This window comes from Chroicocephalus ridibundus, chromosome 3 (assembly GCF_963924245.1).
Source record: "Chroicocephalus ridibundus chromosome 3, bChrRid1.1, whole genome shotgun sequence".
NCBI lineage: Eukaryota > Metazoa > Chordata > Aves > Charadriiformes > Laridae > Chroicocephalus > Chroicocephalus ridibundus.
Genome location: NC_086286.1, coordinates 79,759,004 through 79,779,333, shown reverse-complemented (window position 1 = coordinate 79,779,333; position 20,330 = coordinate 79,759,004). Strand labels below are relative to the sequence as shown.

Below are 20,330 nucleotides of genomic sequence, written 5' to 3'. Positions count from 1 at the left end.
CCACACGGCTGCTTGGAAATCGGTCTGAAAATAAATATGGCAAAACTGAGAAAGGTTTTCTTAAACAAATGTAAGAGGTGTTTGTCTGAAGCGTTATGGCAAAATGCTTTCACGGTGAAGAGTTCTTTAAGTGGTTTGACTGTGCAAGGCCTTATAACTCTGAGGAAAGACATCTTCGCTGTGATTTTATTTGATTTGGTTCATGGGCAACTCAAGGAACTGTAATTGTGTCAGTGACCTGCTCCAGCTGAAAAGACTGTAGTGCAGTAAGATTGATTAACTGCCGGTCGAAAAAAAATATCCTAGTTTTCTGTTATTCTCTTGCTGCGGTCTTAAATATTTTATGGCAACACAGACAAGTTTGTGTGACGAATGTACGTTAAAATATTTCTGACATTGAATGCCAGAGCAGAAGTCATAAATATCTCTCCTTTTCATTTTCTTTAAATTACAGATGTATGAGTCTCTGTCATAATTACACGTGCCAGTCGGAGATTTAAATGCATTACACTTTATGCACTTGACTTATGAAACGAACATTAGTCTTTGAGGAGGTGGGCCAAACCTGACACTTCCTCGTGTAGCACAGATATGGTTCGATTTATGCAGTCCTCCCTTCCTTCCAAATGGTTATTGATTACATAAATAAGTAGGTAATTTTTCTCTTTCAGAACTTTGCAGAAAACACTATGAATGAGCTCCTTGGCTGGTACGGTTATGATAAGGTTGAATTGAAAGATGGAGAAGATATTGAATTCAGGAACTACTCGGCAGACGGGGAAAGCCGCCAGCACATTTCTGTTCTCAAAGGTAATGAGACTTAATGTTTCTGTGTTCGCGCAAAGAAGGATTAATATCTCAACCTGCCTGAATTGGCGTGGACTGGGAAGCGTGTTCTGCTGCTTGCTCCGTGGTTGGTTTAAATAAAAATATCGGAGAGTCCCTTCTAGTACGAGGAATCCAATAGAGTACGAGGAAAATCACTTAATAAAATTGCTGTTAGTAGGCACTTAGTAATCCGTCTTCACAAATAATGCCTTTTGTGAGTCAGCAGAAAGTCACGTACCTGTGGTACCAATAAACTGCTCACAACTGGAAAAAAAAAGAGAGAGCACTTTCCTAGCTGTGTGGCTTTAGGGAACCCTTTTGTTTTCAAAACTAAGACTTTTTGGGCTATGGCTTTTTTAAATGCTGAAAGATTTTGAGCTGGAATATGCACAACGCGCGTGGGATTCGGCGTGAATGTTCACAAAAGGCTCCTCAGGGATGTTTGTACTCTAGTGTCTGCTGCAAGTGCTGGAGAAGTTCCCCAGGGGTGTGGAATTTGTTTGGGACGCTGCTGGATCTTTGTGTACTGTAGTATGAGATAATTAAAAATGTGAAGGATGGGACCCGGTCTTTTTGTCCCGCCGTTCAGTTGCTGCCTTCTGACTCCTCAGCCAAGCGAATGGGTAGGGACTCGTGATCAGAGCGAAGCGAAGAGTAGGAGATTGCTGCATCTTGACTTATCCGACAAGAGTCCCTCAACAGCGAGGGAAAAAGAGGAAATTGCAGCTGCTTTTACAATTTTGGACTGCCACTTTTCACTGCGTTTGTGGCCAGCAGTGTTTGGGTTTTCTTTCTGATGGCCAGCAGCAGCACTGTATTCAGTGAGTGCTGCAACGAGTGCTGATACCAGAGAGGCCGGTTCTGAAGGCTAGAAAAAAGGTAGAAAACTTAGAGGTAAGGTGAAACAACCTAATCGTGTTAAAATTGAATGTTTGCAGCTTGTTAGCTCTATAGTGACATTGGTGATCAATATTTATTTTTCATTGAAAATGCAGTGTCATTAAGCCATCTTTGAAGAAACTTGTTCCTGTGCAGTAACGCGATTAATTCATTCATGTTTTAATAAATAGATCTTTTATTGAATGATTTGTGGCTCCAGTCTATGCCTGATGAAATTTGTGACATAATTTTTTTTGTAGACACATGATACAAACCATATGTTTTATGTACCAAACAAAGATGTCGAATACCCGTGCCAGGTAGAAACTTTTGGTGTATGCAGTCTGTGGGAGGGAAAAAAGTGTGTTTCTTTTTCTGAGAGATGGGAGGAGAGGGAATACTAAGAATTAAGTCCTGCCCCATAGCTGACTGAGGTGCATTAGAGAAATTCACACAATTAAGAATCCTGAGGTGATTTGGGATTAAAGAATTAGAATAATAACTGTCATCATTTCATGCACGCTTTGCTGTAATGTCAATATTTTATTCCTTTCTTTAAATCCTTTCCATGACTACTACTCCTCCACTTACTGACAGAGAATTAGGAATTCTTTCATTTTTCAGTTTATGCTTCTTGCATTGGTGAAGTCACAGTACACTGAGTGTGATGACCATGCAAACAGTGGAAATGAAGGATGTGAATAGGCTATCACTGATTAAATCAGGCGCACTAAGAATATGTATGACAAAATAATCTCACCTTAAAAAAAAAAAAAGAGGATAATTTTTTTAGTGTGAGTTTGTGTGAGTTTGATTTATTAAAACGGAGCATTTCTGCAGAATATTGGAAAGTATCCATTTTCTTAAAGGGAAAATATCTGGAGAGGGTTGTGCACTCTTCTTGTATTAGGGTAAGTAATTTAATGAACAGATTGGTGAAAGTACGTAGGGGCATTTAAGAAAGATATTTGTCATACTGTACAATGTGTTCTTTGTGTTTTACAGAAAATTCTTTGCCAAAACCAAAATTACCTGAGGACAGTGTTATTTCACCGTACAATATAAACCCAGGCTACCCAGGGCTTGCCACAGGAAATGGACTTTCAGACTCACCAGCAGGGTCGAAGGATCACGGGAATGTACCTATTATTGTCCCATTAATTCCACCACCTTTCATAAAGCCACCAGCAGGTAAATCCTAATGAACATTTAAAAGTGGTATCTGTCATAGACGTGTGTCCTGAGATTGCTAGATTATGATGTCTTTGTAAGAGAGCTGATTTCAAAATCTTTAAAAACTGGTCACAGGGAACTTTAAAACCATGGGAGAGTGACTATTCTTGAAAAACCTCTGCAAATGCGATGACAACAGACCTGTGCTGCTTGTGACACTCTGTGAGCTGGATTATACTCTCAGCACTTCAACAACCTCTGCTTTTTGGAAAAAAAAAAAAAAGTTTTTGTTTTGATGAATAAAGCCTTTAAATAAATTAACGGAAGATGATTAAGTTAAAAATAGGCTCCACGAAGGAAACAGCAAAGGAGACAAAGCTATCAAATCAATATCATATCTTTATATCAGGTTAACAAGCTTATCCTGGGAAAACTGTCTCTTGATTCTCATTGAAATCCCTGACCGTTGTCTCTTGAGGGTTTAATATGATCTTGACTCTACCCAGGAGACTGTACTGAGATGTTTTACATTTTCATTAGATTTTTATCAGGAGTGATTTTATAACATGCCATTCCTCAGAGTTTGCGTGAAAAATGATTTATTCCACACTGTGTGCTGCTTACCATAATCTGTGAAAGTAACTCTTACGGCTACACCAGGGTGATGAATTGCTGTGTTATTGCTTACTGCTGTATACGGTGCGATAATTGGTCAATGTAGATAGCAGCAGGCTCAGTCCTGCTTCCATGGATGTCCCTGGGTGTTGTTCTGGGTGCTCTTGGGTCACCGAGGCACTGGGGAGTACAGGGTGACCTCCAATACCTACCCAAGAACGAGAGCTCTCCTCACAGAGGGGGGCAGCTTGGCTAGAGTCCTCATGGGATGTGAGGACACTTCTGCAGAGGCAGAACAGCTTGTAGGATCAGATCCCAGGTGTTAGATGGTCACCTCTGCCCTCCGTTGCATTGACTAAAGGTAACTGCAAAATACCGATTGGTCCAACAAATTGTTTGCCTGTTGACAGTCATGCGAGAGACCACAGTTGCCCCTCCCAAATTATTTTTGTGCCATTGAGTTTTATCTCTAAAGAAATATACTAATATGCTATGAATAATTTTCAAATGTTACTCAATACGCATTCCCTGCCAAAGACTTTTCATCTATTTTATACGATATTTGCTAATTACCAAAGCTATTTGGGCCCATTCCTGCAGCCTTTACACAGCTAAAGATCTCGGGCCATATGGGCTGGATCCTCAGCTGTTGTTGATTTGGCCCTAAAGCTTTAATCAAGGGCTTGTGCCATCCCAAGCTATTTTCTCCTCCAATCTGAGTCATGAATGAATCCAGAATGCTGAATTTGTGGTACACGAACACAAGGCTATAACATGCATTGTGCAAACTGCCACAGTTGCTGGATTTTTATGACATCAAACAAGCAGGAGGAGATGGAACTATGAAGTAGAAAAACAAATTACCACAACAGTAGTTAAGTGGACACGGGGGAACCTTGGCCAAGTCAACTGCCTTCTGTTCTTTGCCCGTCCACCTACCACGTGTGGTCCTATGTTCAAATGCACTGCTAAGGGTAATGTGCAGAGAAGGCTTTTTGGAAGTATTTTCCAAGTTTAGATTTTTACTTCAATAATTCATAGTAGTTGTTTCACTCATACAGGGGATACGAACGCATAATCTCTGCCTCCTCTGACTTTATCCCATGATCAGTAATTGAATGCTAGGTTACCATAACTTCTGAGCGAATGAGCATATTTATCTTTGTTTTAGGGAGCAAAGTTTAGGAGGACCGGAGGGGGAGGAGAACAATTGTGGGATTTGCAATAAGCATCGGTAGTAATTGTTCTGTTTTATCTTAGGGCGTAGGTGCCCTAGTCATGATCACCCCAAAGAGCCTGGCAAGAAACAACTGGTGAATACAAGTAGAAAAGGGAGTACAAAGGAGCCAGGAGAGCCAGCGTGCAAGGCAGTGGTCTTGGCACTGCACTTTGACACCGTTTTGTGGGCACTACATCAAAGTAGGAAACTTCAGAGTCATGCAAAACCAGACGAGAGTAACTCTGGGGATGTTTTCTCGGAGCCCCTCACAGGCACAGGGGGTGACTTTGGAAAAAGCACAAAGGTACTTCTTTGAGTTGATCAGGCAAATGAAAAAGATTTACATCATTAATTGCTAAAGCTTAAAGTCAACATTCTCAACATGGGGGAGAGAGAGGCTATGACTGACCTGCCACAAGAACAAAAGCAGCTTACATTTGTTTGAGTTAATAAATGAAGAAAGGGGACAGGGTGGGAGAGGCAGAAAGAGTCCAAGAGAAAGCTTCAAGGTTAAAATCGTGGGCAGAGAAAGGGACCTTTGCAGCACATTTTGAATAGATGTGTGTAGGACAAGGCTACATTACAGGCCAGAGAGAAAACCAGGCTGCAGTGACTGAGATGCTGAGAAGCGGGATGAGTCCAGACTTTGTGCATGGGTAGGGAAAGCTTTTAGATATCGTACAGGAGAAGAATCTACAAGATTTAAATATAGCTCAAAAGAGAGTGCCCATAGATGAAAACGATATCTAGATCATGAACCTGAAGGACAGGAAAGATGATGGTGCGGTCTGCTGATATTGAACAAATAATATGGAGTGAGCACTCAGGGAGAAATTATTAAGACTTTAATTCTTGCTGTATTGATCTTGAACTGAAGGGTCAGTGCCAGTGAAGAAGTGTCAGAGAGACAGGCTGAGGTGTTCCTTTGGACAGGAGAGCAATGGTCTGGAGAGCATAAGCAGATCCAAGAAACAATCACAATGAATTATAAGTTGAATAATTTTTGCAGATAAGATTCTATGCAGATAAGAGGGAGAAGAGAAAGAGCAGGGCATGGGGGATGCTCACAGAAACCTGAAGGGAGAAGTAGGAAGGACACTCTGCAATGTGCAGTATGGAATAAGGGGTGGAATGTCCTGGTTTGAGGTAAAACAGAACCAATTTTCTGATTTGTAATTTCACTTTTTAGCTGGGCCTCTTCTAACTGACTGAAGTCTGAAATTAACAGCAAATTGTTCAGAAACTCTTCACTCCCAGAGTGATAAGACCTGATTGTACCAAGGAATGGTATGCACAGAGGCTCTTGCTCATACTTATTGCTATAACAACCAAGGTCAGCTCGCTTCGCTGTTTGCCCCGTTAGAGGGTCGGAAGCGGAGAAGCATAGAGGGGTCCCACCTGCAGGGAGGAGCAGACGGGACAGGTGACCCAAAACTGACCAACGGGGTATTCCATCCCATCTGCATCACGCTCAGTTTAAAAGCTGAGGGATCAAAGGGGCAAGGCTGCTCTGGCTCACTTTTTCTTCAGTGGCTGACGTCTGAGGAGGACCCTGTCTGTTTGTCTGCCTTTGATACCGATCCGAGCATTCCTGACTCTAGTTCCGGAATTCAGCTCCTGTCCATCGCTGACTCCAGTCTGGGACTTTCCCTGTGTCTGCTGGTGACGCGATCATCATCCTGGGAGCTGGATACGGTTTTGTATATATTGTATACTTTTTTTTTCTTTAATTGTTATTATCCTATTATTATTTACTATTCTCTTATTTATTATTATTTTCATTAAAGTAGTTTAGTTCTTTTTCTAAACTCGTAAATCTCCTTATCTCCTCTTCTCCTCTCTGAGGAGAGAGGGGGGGAGGGCCATCTGTCGTTCTGCTTGGCCAATCCGGCCAAAACCATGACACAGAGGCAGAAAAAGCACTGGGAGAAGACAGAGTCAGGAAGCCAAGGGAAACAGGATTTCCAGGGATGCAGATATAATACTTGGTATCAGAAACAGCTACCAGCTCGAGAAGGAGGAGGAAGGAGTACTGGTCCTGAACTATGTCTAGAAAGCAGTCATTGAAGATTTCAGCAGATTAGGTCTCCCTTGAGCATGCTGGAAAACTTTGAACAGTGTCCTATCTGCATTCATATTTTGTGTTGAACAGGCTAACTCTTTGAACAGTTAACAAAATTACCTTTTTTCCCCCTCATGCTTATTTTACACTAAAGTGTTTTTCTTCTTTCGAAAACCAAGTAATTTTGAGCAGTCTGACTAAAATTTTATCTCCAAGCTGTTCAGCTTTCTGTTTTAGTCAAATGAAATATTAGGTAAAAATTTCCGTATGCAATCCTGGAAAACATTAGACAGCTACATGGCCAAATATAAATGGCTCCAATAAAGGCACTCTCTCCTTGCCGTACCTCAAAATTACATCCGAAAAAGTGACTTAAACACATGGACCCTGTGTGGTGCCCTGACCGTCTACAGATTCTGGTAGCAGAGCACTGGAACAGGCTGCCCAGAGAGGTGGTGGAGTCTCCATCTCTGGAGACATTCCAAACCCGCCTGGATGCGTTCCTGTGCAACCTGCTCTGGGTGACCCTGCTCTGGCAGGGGGGTTGGACTAGATGATCTCCAGAGGTCCCTTCCAACCCTTACCATTCTGTGATTCTGTGAACAGCACGTCAGTGGAGGATACTAAATCCAGTCATGGGAAGCCTCCCGAAAAAGGATCCCTCTTTGGGATCCTGGGGACTGTTTGCCAGAGCGCTCCACTCACCTGCACCACTAGGCAGACAGACCGTGATCAGGCAGTGCCCAAATCAAAAGGGGCTTTGTCAGTCAACATCAGCCATCCGACCTGCATCTGGAAGCAAATAAGAAGTCAGTGTGGCCTCCAGAGAGTTGGCGTACTTGTCTCTTTGTGGCTGATAACCATCCTTGCCCAGCAGGCTGGTAGCTACGTTTAGTGTCAGCATAAGATTCTGAGTGATCTTCAGGGTTTGTCTCGGGTGCAACCTGTTGCGACAAACTGATACTAAGATTAGTTCTGCTTGGTGTTAGAACATTCTTTTTTTCTACACAGCAACGTAAAGTTAAGTATTTTTTTTTTTAAGTTAAAAAATTACATAGAAGTAGCCAGGAACAGAAAAGCAATAGCCAGGAGTGATCTAGAAATAAAAATCCCACCGCAGTTGTGCAGGTTGTATGGCCATAGTATGCAGCATGAAACTATCCTAACTGTTATTCTGCAGCCCTTAGTGATAGAGTAAATCTGAGAGGGCACTTAGGGTGACTCTGCCCTTTCGCTCAGACAAGTTTGGACGGCTGTTGTTAGATGGGATGAAGGAGGGCTAAAATCAAGGGTAGTCAAAGAAGAATGCAAAAAATTCTTTCAATGCAGGTGAGAACATGCTGCCTCCTTCCCCCTGCACCTGCTGGAGGCTATGGTGTCTCAGTTCCCCCCCCCCCCCCTTTTTTTTTTTTCCCTAAGAGTGCTCTTTGGTTTACTTTCTCTTGTGATCCCCGTGGCAGCGCCTCGGTAGGGGTGGTACAGCTGCTGGTTGGTCTAGCCTTTGAGCATGGGTGTCGGCAAAACCTTTCCCTTTCCCGCCTCCTTCTGTGTACGAGTGATGCACAGGCTACATCGGCCGATCTGAGCACCCCAAACAAGACCCAGCTCCCTGCCGTGCTGTACTGTGAGGGGAGGTCGCTGTCGGGGGATGCGGTGGAAGGGGAGGCAGAGGGGTTGACACCGTGCTGTTGACTGAGCTTTCCAAGGGGGAAAGAAGTACAAGGGGAAAACTAATGCTCCCTCCCAGGGTTTTCACAAGATAACGAGCACATTTGGGAAAGCAAAAGGGATTTAAATCCTCCGTCATGCAGATCAGTGCCTCTATGTGATGTTTGGTTCGGTGGTTTCCAAACGATAATGATTGGGGTTGTACCAAAAGTTATCAGAAACTTGTGAAAGTGAAGGAGGAATGGGCTGGAGGAACTGTGTCTGGTGAGGCAAAATGTCTTAAAGGAGGAACAGAAGCATTTCTATGACTGAGTACCTTGTAAGATAGGTCTGTGACATAAGCTGGCAACGAAATGTTGTATTCAAATATTAAACCGAGTTATTAGATATTTTATAGAAAGGAATGAGTGATTTTCTGTGTTACAGCTTAACATAACTTTAAAGTTTACGGGATTTTTTTTTTTTTGTAAGTATAAGTGCACACGAGTAACTTGGTGCAACGTGGGATTAAGCAGAGCCTCTGCCCTCTGAACACTCTGGAACTGCCCGCCATAACCTCTCTCAATATTTAAATTGTGTACGAGGAATCTGGAAGCATAAAAGATGTTTTAAATGGTAGTTAGCAGGGCAGTAAAAAATGATTTCCAAGATCATCTGTCTAAATTCACCGAGGAATTGGTTCTATGACTGCATTACCAAGAAGTCTGATTTCAGGCAGGACCCAGTGGCAATTTTCCCTAAATAAAGACCATATTATCAGGTCTAATTAAGCCTATGTATCGAGGAGACTTTCATTTTACTACGTCTGGATCCCGCTTCAGCATTTCCCAAATCTTATTGCAGTTGCTGAACAGCATTGCAATTTCTCTAACTGCAGGTTTAGCTCTATAATAAAGACCACCGCGACAAAACCTGTAGTCACTACTCTTCAAATTCTTTCTCTTGTTTTCAGTTTCAAACATCATCTCATTTACACTGATCGTAGGGTTATTAGTGCCTGTGTTCTAGAATGCCAGCCGTTGCCAGGATGCCTGCCCCATCTAGCCCGCTGTTGATGTCTTTTGCTCTCTGTGGAGGGCCAAGTGTTTCCTTTGTGCTAAAAAGAAAATCACAAAGTCCACGTATGCGCTTTAATAGCATATATTCAAAATACACAGGGAGTTCCCCCCCTATTAGCTGAAATAGGTGCTTTTTTGTTTGCATGTTTAAAACCTGCCTAAATGCCAGCTTCTATTTGTGTTGTGCGTTCAGTCCTCACTGAACTATGCATGGGAATGTGCCTCAACTCATGCATAGAAAACGTAGGCAAGCCGTGGTTCCCCAAAATGATTGTTTAAAAGCAGCCGGGACACTTTGCTTTATTGGCAGAGTAGTGAACTTCAAGAGACTGGCCCTTAAAAGGAAACACATTGTAGAGCCTCTGAGGTATTTCCATAGCAGTGGTTGCAGCAAGCTTTCTATTGTCAGCCCCGTTTTTTAATTTTCCTCTGGTAATTACTTTTTCCGAGGTTCTTTTTGTACCTTAAGTTTGTCACATGCCCCATCTATTTGTTTAGGGGATTGGCGCTTAAGTGCTATCGCAAGGGGGTCTGCAGGAATGTCTCAGGAGTTTTGTTTGTTCATTTTTCATTTTGCGATTAATCAGATAAAGCATCCTGGATGTAAGAAAAATGACTGTAATGGTGCTTCTGCCTTGCTTGGGATCATCAACCTCAGGAACTGCTTTGGGGTGAAAAGTCCAAACGCGCGCTACTTGGTTCTCTTCAATGGCAAGCTGGGGTTTCAGGAGCGGGAGGCGGCTAACTCGGAATTAACCGTTCTGAAATCCTGGCAGGTCCCAGTGGAAACAGTGAGCCCTTATTGTTAATGCTGCAGGTGCTAGACTCAAGTTAGGATCTAATGTCTTGAAAAAGGAAGCTTTGCAGCTTTTCATTAGCAAGTAGTAGTGAAAGCAGCTAAAATATTTAAAGAAAGATGTATGCCAGTGGGTTGAGCACAGTTCCCAGCACTGGGTAAAAGGGTTATTCTAGCTCCCCCCAAAACTCCTGAGATGCAAACTGCCTGGGTGAGGGGGCGGGACGCAGCAGCAAGGAGAAAAGAAAGGAGAACAGAAGAAGGTGGTAGTGGGGAGACGGGGCTGCTGATAGCTGTGGTGGAAGGAAACTCACATGCCAGGAAAGAGATGGGTGGTGGGGAGACACCGAGGAGGGATGGGGATGCCAAAATATTTTCTGTATCAGATCACAGATACCACCACAGCCAAGGTAAAGGTTTCCCACAGGCTCGCTCAGTCCAGGGGACGTACCCTTTGAGATCTCAGTCCCAAACCCTGTGCCCATGTTGTTTTTCCATCTGCACAAGAGACTTCTTCAGTACTGCAGTTGAGCACCTTCAAGAGCGATATTTTGTTTTTGCCAGAAGAGTTGAATATCTCCTGCTGAATTTCATGCAAGGAAATGTGGAAAGCAAAGTTTTGGGGTACTTGTCCAGGGATCATCATCATCATCTGCAGGATTAGAGCCGTAGCTGCGGTTAGTTTCACCCAAATTCCTGAAACTGGAGTTAAAGTTGAAAATGCATATTAGTTAGTTCAAAGGAGTACTAGTAGAATATTGCAGTCTAATATTAGGTAATATTATTATATATTATTAGATATTATTAGTTAGTTCAAAGGAGTACTAGTGTAATATTGCAGTTAGTAAACTGATCAGGATTTAACTCCAGAATTGTAGGGATTTTAGAGTCATCCAGCTAAACACTGTAGGCCATGCTGGTTTTCTTAGATAAAGGGACAGAGCTGTACATGATAGATTTACTCTGTTGTAGTCGTTGCCTTCCTTCTCTCCCCCAAACCTCTCCAAATTATGGTTCCAGATAAGATCGATTAGTCTAAACTGCTGCTCATTGGGTTTAAGAGGAACAATTTTCTGCAGCTCCTTCACGCTGGTTTGAAAGGGAAAAAAATTCCAAACATTCTGCTTAATTAAGACCTAAAGAGGCGGTGCAAACTTTTGATGATTAATTGAAGCATGCTTTAGACTGATGCATATTTAGTTATTATAATGTGATAATTTTATCTTGTTATACAAACTGCTCCCTTTGGGAACATGATTTAACACTGCAAACACTCCGTGTTTATTGCATTGTTCATTATGAAAAATACACAGGCTAAAAACCACAAGGAGATGTATCTGAACAGTATCCGTGCGGTGGGTGCAGGGAGTACTTCTTCAACCTGTAATGACACAACCCAGGGGCAGAGAAACACAGTACTGGAACTCCCACAATAGCTCTCCCTGTGAAGAGTTGAGAACTCAGGAAAGCAGAAGCTGGAAATTCAGATCTTGTACTGTATGCGGAAGGAATATGTCTTTCTATTACCTCATGTAATTATGGAAGACAGTGGTACGGATGTTCTGCTGAAAACTCTCCTGTGACTATTCAGTCGTCTCTGTGCCAGCTCCTCATTGTCTCACCTGTGGGAGTACCCACGCTACCTGCCGTAAGCCTGTCAGATCCGACAACACGCAAAGCATGTTGCAAGAGCAGGTTGCAAAGTCGCAAGCCCAGATGGAGAAAAAAAATACAGTTGTTAAAAAATATTTTCCTTTCACTTCTTCAAAATGATCTGTACCGGGACTTGCAAATGTTCTTTTCGTACTTTACAAACATGCGTCAGCCTGGCTGTGTGAGCCCTGAAAGTGGTGGTCAATGATCTTCATGAGAAGAGCGGCTCCAGCGAGGGCTCACATGATGGACGTAGGCATGCCGTCAGGGTGAGCTCATGTTACTCAAGCGGATATGCTAAGCGGGACTGCCAGCAAAAGTTTGTCTGTGAGCAAAGGAGAGCATTGCCGATGTAGTCTACTGATGTAATTATCGTGGAGAAGCTTTCTTAGTGCAGACCTAATCAGAAAAAGATTAGAATAAAGATTCGAGACAGATAAGCAGTCTCAAACTACTGGATTTGAAATTCCCCGCCTCCTTGCTTTCTTGTTGCAGTGGGTTCTTCTTGCTGAGTGCTCTAGGGATGGGGATTTGATACGTTTTCCTGAAAGGAGGAGAAGAGTCTGGTAAAGTGATTTTTAAAGAATTTGGCCTTACGAAACAAAGGTCTGTGAAAAAGTGAGAGGAATCTTGTCTTGAATGGAAGATTTGAATTACTGATTTTAGATTATTCTAGTTTGTATTTAGCAGAAGACAGTGATTAAATCACCAGCCTTTGGCCTTCCTTATTTCACAGTCTTAATTTTTTTTTTTTTTAAGTTATCGCTTCCCACTGCTGTAGATTGTAACGGTAGGAATACAGGTACTATTACTTTTCCATTAATGTTGCAGTCCTCTTTTTCGGTCACTGAGCTTAAAACGCTGTAATGAAACATTCCTATTAGTTATTTTTACAACTTCAGCTCCGATCTCTACTGCAAGCAGTGTCAAGAAGGAATGCACATGATCAGGTTTGGACCTTTATCATTGTCCCCAGCTGTCATCCATACCCATAAGCCGTAGGGCATGACTCGCTCTGGTCCTTTTCTTTGCCGTTCTTAGCTTCACTTGAAGTTAAGAGAAAGGGATTGGTTTTATAGGAAGTCTTCCTCCCACTGTGCTCCACAGGGCTCTTGGTGGTGGTCCACAGGGAATTATCGTGTGATATTGGGTGTTTTCCTTTTTTCACCTGATGAATTGCATTACAGGCGGTGAGAGTTGCTTGTAATCAAATCAAAAATTTACTTGGGCAAACCTGCACCTGATGGAACAAGGGTGACTTAAGAGAGACATATTAGTGTACTGTTCCAGGAAGCGCATGCTCTGAAATACTGTTGTTTCCTGGCTGCTTTACGTGGCTATACTCAGCTAATCCTTTTGTAGTCATGTTCCTGAGCCTTTTAAATGGAAGAGGCATCTAGTTTTATTATTACTGTTACTATTAAAAGGATTATATTGCATATGACCATTCTTTGATGACTGAGGGAGAAGGGAGTAGAAGAGAGAAATAATTCAATTCTCTGTATTTAGGCAGACTCTTTCTCTCCCTTTCTCCCTTCCTTCTTTCAAAATGATGAACATTTTGATTAATATTGATGATGCCTTCTGGATATCAGCTGTCTCTTCCTGGAGGTGCAGACACCAGCTGGAAGTAGTTTGTGGACCATTCGCTGCTGTTTTATTGACTATCAGATCCGTGTATCACAAGTAAAGCAATGCTAGCACAAAGGATTCCTTTTGAGATGGGGGTGAAGTTCTGCTGGTCAGGGCATGGGAAGATAACAACTTGACAGAGTAGGTGCCTCTGCCTCTCCTCTCCTTTTCTTGCCAGGGACTTAGAGAAGTCTTTGGCATAAGGAGGTGGATTGAGCCTTACTATCTTGCCTGACCTCCTGCAGAGACACGTGTAATGTGGCTTTTCCATGTAAACGGTTGTTGTTGCTGCTGCTGGGATGCTGCGTAATTGTAAACGGACACTTGGTGTGGTCTTCCTCATCGCCCATGGGAGACAGTTCGTGGGTGTTGGTGAACCGGGAATTGAATGGTAGCAGTGGTGCTTCCCCTATGAAGTCAGGCATGAAAGCCCCTGAGAATCCCAGTGGTGGAGCTCAGTACTTCTCCTTAAAAACTGCGTTCCAGACGAGCCAACCTGCTTCAAATAGAGATACTCCAGCACCTACTTTGCCAGTGAACTCTCTTAGCTCTGAAATTTTCTTTTTTCATTTATGACAGTTACTCTCACCAGAAATGAAGGCTATTGTAAAGGTATCACTGGTAGATCTTCTATTTTCCAGAGATAAAATACTTATCAGTAGGAGAATATATGTTGCTGTTATCTGAAACAAGAGGTTGCCGTCTGTTTCCTTTGGTTCATGGGACCTTCTGTTGTCCTGGTACATTCAAAGGGGCAAGTTCAGTCCGTAAGGAATCGTTTTACTATGGTGCAAAAGTAGCTGAATCAGGACACTTTTGTAAAAGCTTAGCACTTCAAATGGCTCAGGATAAAAATGGTGGGAAGAGCTTTTGGGCTGTGCTGGAGTAGTCAGCATCCTGGGCAAGACTGGTCCGGAGAGAAAGCTGTGCCAAGCACCACGCGGCACCACCATAACGGCACCCTGCGCTCCCACGCGTCTGGCTCAAGGGCAGGCTTCTTGACCCTATAGATGGCTAGAGATAATTTTGCCCAGACTGTTTTGATTTCCCTTGATGTTCAGTATGTGAAAGCATTTACAATATTGGCAAATCCCACTCTAAAGGGTAAGTGATGAAATACATTAAACACAAATCTGTGTTATAACCTAGCCTTAAATATAGGTTTAAAGGTAGACAGCCTGATTAAAACTAAAAGGTCGTTATTTTACATTGTACAATTTTATTTGTAGCTATAAATCAGAACACAATTTGTGGAAGGAAAAAAGTTATTAAACTGGCAATATTTATTCCGTTAAGGTGAATAAAATGCAGCACGTAGTTCTGAGTTATGAGAGTCGGGGAAAGGAGCCAAATCACTCTGCTAAAAATTAGTTTGCCAATAATTTTACAGAACGACGACAGCGTAGCTTCAAAAACAAATCCTTTATAGGGAAATGGGATGGCTGCATGACAGACTCTCTGAGCTATGAATTCTCCACAGCTCATGGACCAGGAACTGCTTTAACAATTAGTCTTCAGGGATCATTTTTTTTTTTCCAGAAGTTAGACAATGGCTGCTGTCTCTAACCGAAAGGTCACACTGTATTATAGACTGGACATAAGAACTGAAGAATTCTGAGTTTTAAGTCAGAAAGATTCCTGCTAACTTACTGTTTTGATCTGTTTAGGAGGCTTAACTATTCACTGCCCTCATCTGTGAAGTTGGGGTGGGAATGATGACCGACCGCACAAGGATATTGCTAGGATTTAGTAATAAGCCCTGTTTTTTTGTGGTTGGTTTGTTTGTTTGTTGGTTTTGGTTTTTTTTTTTTTTAATAAGGCAGAAGTCATACATGCCACATTCGTAACACACGTTAGAGAAGAGCTCGAAAGAGACTCGGGAACTCTGTCTGAATTGAAATTTGACTGATGAGCATAAAGACTGGAGAATTACCTGGCAGACTTTACCAAGTGCTGCACCTTCCTTCCTGCTCGAGTCTGTGTTTCTGTGACCGCTCTATTCACACAAAAGCTCCCCGTTTTGTACGCTAGTCATTATTTCGAAACAACACTGAAAAGGGGGTATTTCGTGGTTCTTCTTGTTTGGAAGAGGGCTCTTGTTGGAGACCTGCCTTGGTGCAGTACCTTCTGGGGGTGTTCTGTCATCAGCTTGCTGAGCAGAACATCTCAGGGGCTCACTACAACAGACTGTAAGTAACAAGAACAAAGCAGCAATACTCATTAAGCCTCTAGTCTTGGTTACTCGTTTAATAAAGAGTTGCGCACTCCTAAATGTGCTAAAGAGCTCTTGAGATTTCCAGAGCTTTTCAGCAATGCACCATTTTTTTAAGCTAATAACCTTTTCCAGCCATCTTAGAAGCTTTGCCAATCTGCTGAGCCTGGCTGGCACAGGTCACCGGCTGCCTGAGGACGAAGCTGGTGATCACAGGCATGCACAGTTCTGCTCTCAGACAGTGAGGATTTAGAAATAAGATGAGCCGGTGCTGGTTGTATCTAAGAGTAAGTGTGCAGATGTCTGAGGAAGGTGTTTTCATCTCGTGTAAACATTGTTCTTATATTTTTGTTGTAGAAGATGATGTGTCAAATGTACAAATAATGTGTGCCTGGTGCCAGAAAGTTGGAATCAAGCGCTATTCCCTGAGTATGGGAAGTGAAGTGAAATGCTTCTGCAGCGAGAAGTGCTTTGCAGCTTGCCGAAGAGCATATTTCAAGAGAAACAAGGTAAGAGAAATAAGGAAAGATGTAACCTACATAGACATAGCTTTAATCAAGCCCAACCTGGGTCTCATTTAGCATCTAATAGAAGCTCTTTTCTTTTGTTTTCTCTGTCTCACCTAGTCCCTCCGCTTTCCATCTGTATTGTCTGTTGGACTGTCAGCCCTTTACTAACCCTGTTTCTTTCAGTTTCCTTCAGCTCGATGCTTGGGTTTTGTGAGAGTCAGGGAATTTAAATACTAATAAGCAGCAATGTAAGAGTCCCAATTTGGCCTTAGAGTCTCAGGATGCTTGCTGCATATACACAACCAAGAGGAGGAATCATGAAAATAGACTAGAGGAGGGTTACATATGACAGTGTCACTAAGTTCCATGGCGTTGGGATCATGGCTAGTGGGTAAATGCTTTTAGGACCTAAGTCTGGGTCCTGTCACAGTAGCAGATATCTTCCCACTGCTGCTAGTGAGCTCTAGTTTCGTTCTTTTAAAGTGTATAATTACTAATAAATTACCATTGCTTTAAAATTCAGAGGCTATACAAGTTTTGGGTTGGGGTAAGCAATGTTAGAACATCTAGAGTCACGTGAAAACCCCTCCTACTCAATTTAAATTTAACTCTGTCTAAAATTAGAATGCAATCCTAATATTGAATGTCTACAAAAATTGCTGTAATCACTGAAGTACAGTGCCTGAAAATGCCCCCTAGGTTACTTCAGCAGCTGTTTCTGCAGCAGAATGTGCGATGTGTCATTTAAAGAAAAATAACGAAGGAATGCTCTGGCATTTTTAGTTGTTGAAAAAGTAACTGTGTCCTTTTGGTGCTTAATAGTGTGAGTCTTTGGGTAGCCTTTATTGTCTTAGAAATATCTATTATTCATAAAACCCTTTACATTTTGGTTTTGTAAATGATACTGTTTTCCCTCATGCTATGGAACGTTCAAAGGCTGTCAAGTTCAAACTGAATTCAGGTCTCTGAATCTGGTCTTTTACATCTGTGGTAATAACAAATAAGTACATATGGATCCTAGATTTAGGATGCAATGTTATAGCAAATTGCCCTGCTTTATAAATTTGGGTCACATCATCCTGCCAAAAAAAAAAAAGGAAAAAAAAGGAAAAAAAATGCCTGAAGAATTAGGTTGCAAAAATCAGTAGAGTGGAATTTTAGTGGCAGTCTTGGAGAATCAAGCTCATAATGTCTACTGAAGCAGACAGGCAAGTTAAAGTCACACGAGTCTTCTGCGAGGAGTGGTGTTTACATTCTTTTTTTCTAGAAAAAGTGTAAAGGAGGGAAATATATGCTCCTTAGATGCTCCCTATTTGAAAACAAGTTCTCACGGATGTATGTGTCTGTGCACATACGCACATTTATGCACATGTAGCTCAATGTGCCTTACAATGTGTAAGCCATTCTGGAGTGACAGGATCCAGATCACCGTCAGCTGATGCTCCTGTGACTTTCAGTCACAAACGTACATGGGTAAGATGGTTCATAGTAATGGAGGCATTGTCAGTGATCCTAGTTAGGTGGTCCTGTATGTCCAGCAGTGATGAGGACCAGATAATTTGGGAAACCTTGGGGAGGCAGATGAAAGAACAACCAGTTCATGGTGGATTCTCCATCTACAGCTTAGATCCTGAAATAGAAGGTTTAGATCCCTTACTAAATTAAAATAAATGCCTGTTAACCTAATGCATAGGTGTACTTCAACCTTCTACTAACCCACGAGTAGTAGGACTCAGTAGTAGTTTATGGTCATGAATTCAATCAGTTGGGCAATATATGCAAAAGTTCCCTTTTACCCGACTTACAATTTATTACCCATGTGCTTTGTTGGAGGCCTCCATGTCCATGTATTATGAGAAAGGATGAATGAGAGCATCTCATTGCCTCCTGCCTCATTTCCTACACCTCCGTTAAATTCTTCTGGATGCTAAAAGATGCTGAATATTTCCGTCCAGAAAGCTCTCTGTATTCATTATATTGCATATATCTAAATAACAACAGATTTTCCGAATCTTTTCATATCCCATCATATCCCAGTGAAGTGTCCTATTCTTCACTAAAGAGGTTGCAAATTAACAAAATGTCATATGGGAGGACTTGGCAAAACATGAGAAGATAACATATAATTGATAATGTGTTGGTTGCTACATTGGCTCTGCTTCAAAGCTAAGCGAGTGAGTCAGATTTTCTTCCTCTTTGCACCTGTGGAATCTGGAATTGCACAGGATCCGACCCAGCAGGGGAATTCTGGAGCTGCCCCTTGCATGTGCATTTGTGGCATTAGATGATCCGAGGACAGACTATTTAGAAAATTTCACTATTAAATTAAGACAGGTACAGTAGAATTCAGCAGACCCTCATGCTTCTTATGTTGCACTTCACCTGTTAGTAATAGAGTGGAGTCTTGAGGAGTAGGATCAAAGGAAAAGGCTGCAATAGTTTCAGATTTAACCACTGACCTTTAATCTGTTATTGCTAGTCCGACAGCATACCTGTCTTCTCCATGAGTCTAATGCTTATTTATGTATTTGAGAAGTTATGCCACTCTACACTTTCTCATTTTTCAAACAGAGACGTAAAATAGTCACGTTTCACCTGCCTTATGTATGTTTTTTTATGTATCTCAGCAACAATATAGTGTCGTATTACTTTAAATATGTACAGCTGCTGCATTTCTGGGAGCTGATTTTGTGGTCACTTCATTTCAGGCTTGAATTTCCTAATGGATCGTGTTAAGCACTCTTCCCTCCCTCCCCTAGATAAGAAGTGCTGTAATAAGCACTTGCTTAAAACGATAGGACTGTTTAAACAGTAAAGAATAAGTCATTGCTAATGTCTCTAAGTAATGCTGCAAATTATCCATCCCTGAATGCCAATTGCTGTGTTCAGAATTAGGATTTTTGTCGTCATCCTAATAACAAAATGCTCTCCCATACACAGGGCAGATGCGTGCTGAAGCGACGCATGCCCACAAGTTCCCAGCTGGGAAAAAGCTTGGCATGAGACCACCGGAGAGTGAAGAAAGTGCTCCAAAAAGCCCCAGGTTAGGCGGGCACTGACTGCTCTCAACCTCTAACTCCTTCCCAGCCCTCTCCTGCAATAGGTTTACCAAGACCTTGCTGGCCTCGGGAGTGTTTGAACCCAAGGATTTTAGTTGGAGGTGTACATCGGTCCTTCCTGCCTTTTATCCCAGGGGAGCTGTGGCCGTTTGTGCTCCAGAAGCTGTGCCCCTGCACCCCCTGCATCCATACATAGCCAAGGGTCATCAGGGACCTTCATGTCTGGGAAGGGGAAGTTTTAAGGAAAAAGACTTGCACGATTGTAAGTTGCTTTTCTCCTAAGGAACGCAAATTTTGCCCCAGGTATCCTGCAGTCACGACCATTTAAAGTTCTCTGTCTTAGCAACCATGCCTTGCAAGAATAGAAATACATAGATTTTGAAATTACCATGAGTCTCCCCAAAGAGTGTAATTTTATCTAAATTACTAGAAGTAAATGAAGGAAAAATGGGGGGTTTTACCCCTTTAGGCAAAGAGCGAAATGTTTAGACTATATCCAATTTAGAAAAAACCTAAAAATACACCACCCCACCCCCCAAACAAAAATAACCCAACTCTCTATTCCTGATCCTGTTTGGTCTAGTATGCATAGTCAAATACACATAATGAACTAGTGTATAATGATAACCTGTTGTGCATAATAATACCAATTAAAAGGAAGTGTAGCAGGAAAAGGGAGCATTTTGTACTAATGCTTGCAACTGAAGATTTAAGATTTGGACTTGTTCTGATGCTCCCTTCCTTAGAGATTTAATTTTACAGGCCAGCTAGTATGAAGTTAAGTACCAAAGAGGCACATAAGGGCAAAAAGCACTAGACCACCAAATTTCAGAATATTAAATTTAAAGGAAACGATTGGATTCATAATTGGATCCAGTGAGTTTGAAGCCTGAAAAGATTAAGTTTGAAATTAAGTTTATTGACTCAGTGGGTCAGAAACCAAATTTATTATGACCAAATAGCCAAA

At 42.0% G+C, this 20,330-nt stretch overlaps 1 protein-coding gene across 2 annotated transcripts in view; it reads left to right on the top strand.

The window, feature by feature from the left end:
* Nucleotides 1-20,330, top strand: part of SOBP (sine oculis binding protein homolog) — a 121,675-nt gene that overhangs the window by 9,225 nt on the left and 92,120 nt on the right. For both annotated transcript variants that reach the window (XM_063329844.1, XM_063329843.1), the window contains exons 2-4: nucleotides 672-810; nucleotides 2,713-2,898; nucleotides 16,153-16,304. In XM_063329844.1, the coding sequence (XP_063185914.1) occupies nucleotides 672-810; nucleotides 2,713-2,898; nucleotides 16,153-16,304 (477 nt within the window). The remainder of the gene's footprint in view (nucleotides 1-671; nucleotides 811-2,712; nucleotides 2,899-16,152; nucleotides 16,305-20,330) is intronic.